This window comes from Hipposideros armiger, unplaced genomic scaffold (genome assembly GCF_001890085.2).
Source record: "Hipposideros armiger isolate ML-2016 unplaced genomic scaffold, ASM189008v1 scaffold_66, whole genome shotgun sequence".
Classification (NCBI taxonomy): Eukaryota; Metazoa; Chordata; class Mammalia; order Chiroptera; family Hipposideridae; genus Hipposideros; species Hipposideros armiger.
This window is the reverse complement of record NW_017731416.1, coordinates 419,955-421,443: the sequence shown is the minus strand read 5'-3', so window position 1 is coordinate 421,443 and position 1,489 is coordinate 419,955. Positions and strand designations below refer to the sequence as shown.

At 63.1% G+C, this 1,489-nt stretch overlaps 1 protein-coding gene across 1 annotated transcript in view; it reads left to right on the top strand.

Annotated features, from left to right (window-relative positions):
• Positions 1–716: 716 nt before the first annotated feature.
• Positions 717–1,489, top strand: part of TGFBI (transforming growth factor beta induced) — a 42,171-nt gene continuing 41,398 nt past the window's right edge. Inside the window, exon 1 of the mRNA XM_019642152.1 lies at positions 717–954. Within this exon, the coding sequence (XP_019497697.1) occupies positions 821–954 (134 nt within the window). The 5' untranslated portion in view covers positions 717–820. The remainder of the gene's footprint in view (positions 955–1,489) is intronic.

Below are 1,489 nucleotides of genomic sequence, written 5' to 3'. Positions count from 1 at the left end.
TGCCAGGTAACTAACTAGTAGGTGATTAATAGGCGTTTGGGTGAATGCCTCCTTCCCATGTGACTATTTGTTGACTCGATCTGAGCTCCTGCAGGGCAAAACTCTTGTCTGTTCCATCTCTTTGCAGCATCAATCTGGCCACAGCGCTGCACAGAGACTTAATGAAGAGAGAATGAGCCTGAGCCAAGGTAATGGACCCCACCCTTCTCTGTGGTTTCCAGGAGTAGCTTAGAGTCTAAAAAACCTGTCCCACATTTTTTTGACTTTGGTTAATCCTAAAATCTAATCCTTATCTTTCCTTCAATTAGCAAGCCTAGGAGAGAGAGGGGTGCTCCTGGCATGCAGAGGGAAGTCTGCTGGGGAGCGTATTGTGGGGATCGGCATTGCCTGTCTCCCCGCTTGGGCTATGTTCTGTGGCTTCGAGGCCAGCAAGGGGTCTTTGGGCTCAGCCCTGCAGGCTCCAGGAGGGAGTGAGGCGTGCGGAGAGCCTCGGCACAGCTGCCCCTGGCTCCCAGTCGCTCCTTCCACAAGACCTGTAGCCTTGGTGCCAAGGAGCGGGTCGGGGAGGGGAAGAGAGAGGACCCGAGGCGGGCGGATTGGGCGGTGCGAGGACGGTGAAGGGAGCCGCGCAGCCTGGGGCCGGCGGGCAGTGTGGGGGTGGGGGGGAGAGGGAAGGGGGGCGAAGCGCTGGGGCTCCCGCCCTCCGCCTGCCCGCCTGGCCTCCCGCCCCTCGCTGCCGCTTATTAGCCCGGCCCGCTGAGGAGGCGCTCTCACTGCCCCTGCCTCCCGCCCGCTGTTGCGCAGCGCGTCCTCTCGCTCCATGGCGTTCCTCGTGCGGCTGCTGCCCCTCGCCCTGGCGCTGGCCCTGGGCCCTGCCGCCACCTTGGCGGGCCCCGCCAAATCGCCTTACCAGCTGGTGCTGCAGCACAGCCGGCTCCGGGGCCGGCACCACGGGTAAGCCGGCTGCCCGCTAGGGTGGCGGAGGGACAGGCTGGGGGCGCCAGGGACAAAGCTCAAACGAAAAGCAGGCAGCTATGGGGCGCTCGCTCAGAGGGACAAGCCCCGCAGGAGGCAGAGGGAGGGAGGTGGGGGACGACAGAGGGAAAGCCAGAGGCAGATGCTTTGCCGCGCGCTGGGAGAGCTGACCAGCGCCCCCAGACTCACCAAGAGCATGAGACCACGCTACCCGGGCCTTCAGCCTCTCACACCAGATAGGAGGAAGGGGAAGTTGGTAGCAGCGCACATAGTCCAGTCAGGTCTTGTCCAGGGCCTTTAGATGTGACCCGGGGGCCACACAAACGGGCAGCATCCAAGGCCCCCAGGCTGCTGTTCACCTGGCAGGAGGCAGCGCTGTCCAGGCACAGCCAGGGCAGTGAAGGCAGTGTGGCATCTCCTCCCCTGCCCCATGGAGGACAGGAGAACTCCACGGCCTCACGCGCATGGTACAGATGGGGAAACTGAGTCCAGGAGGGTCACACCACTTTCCCAC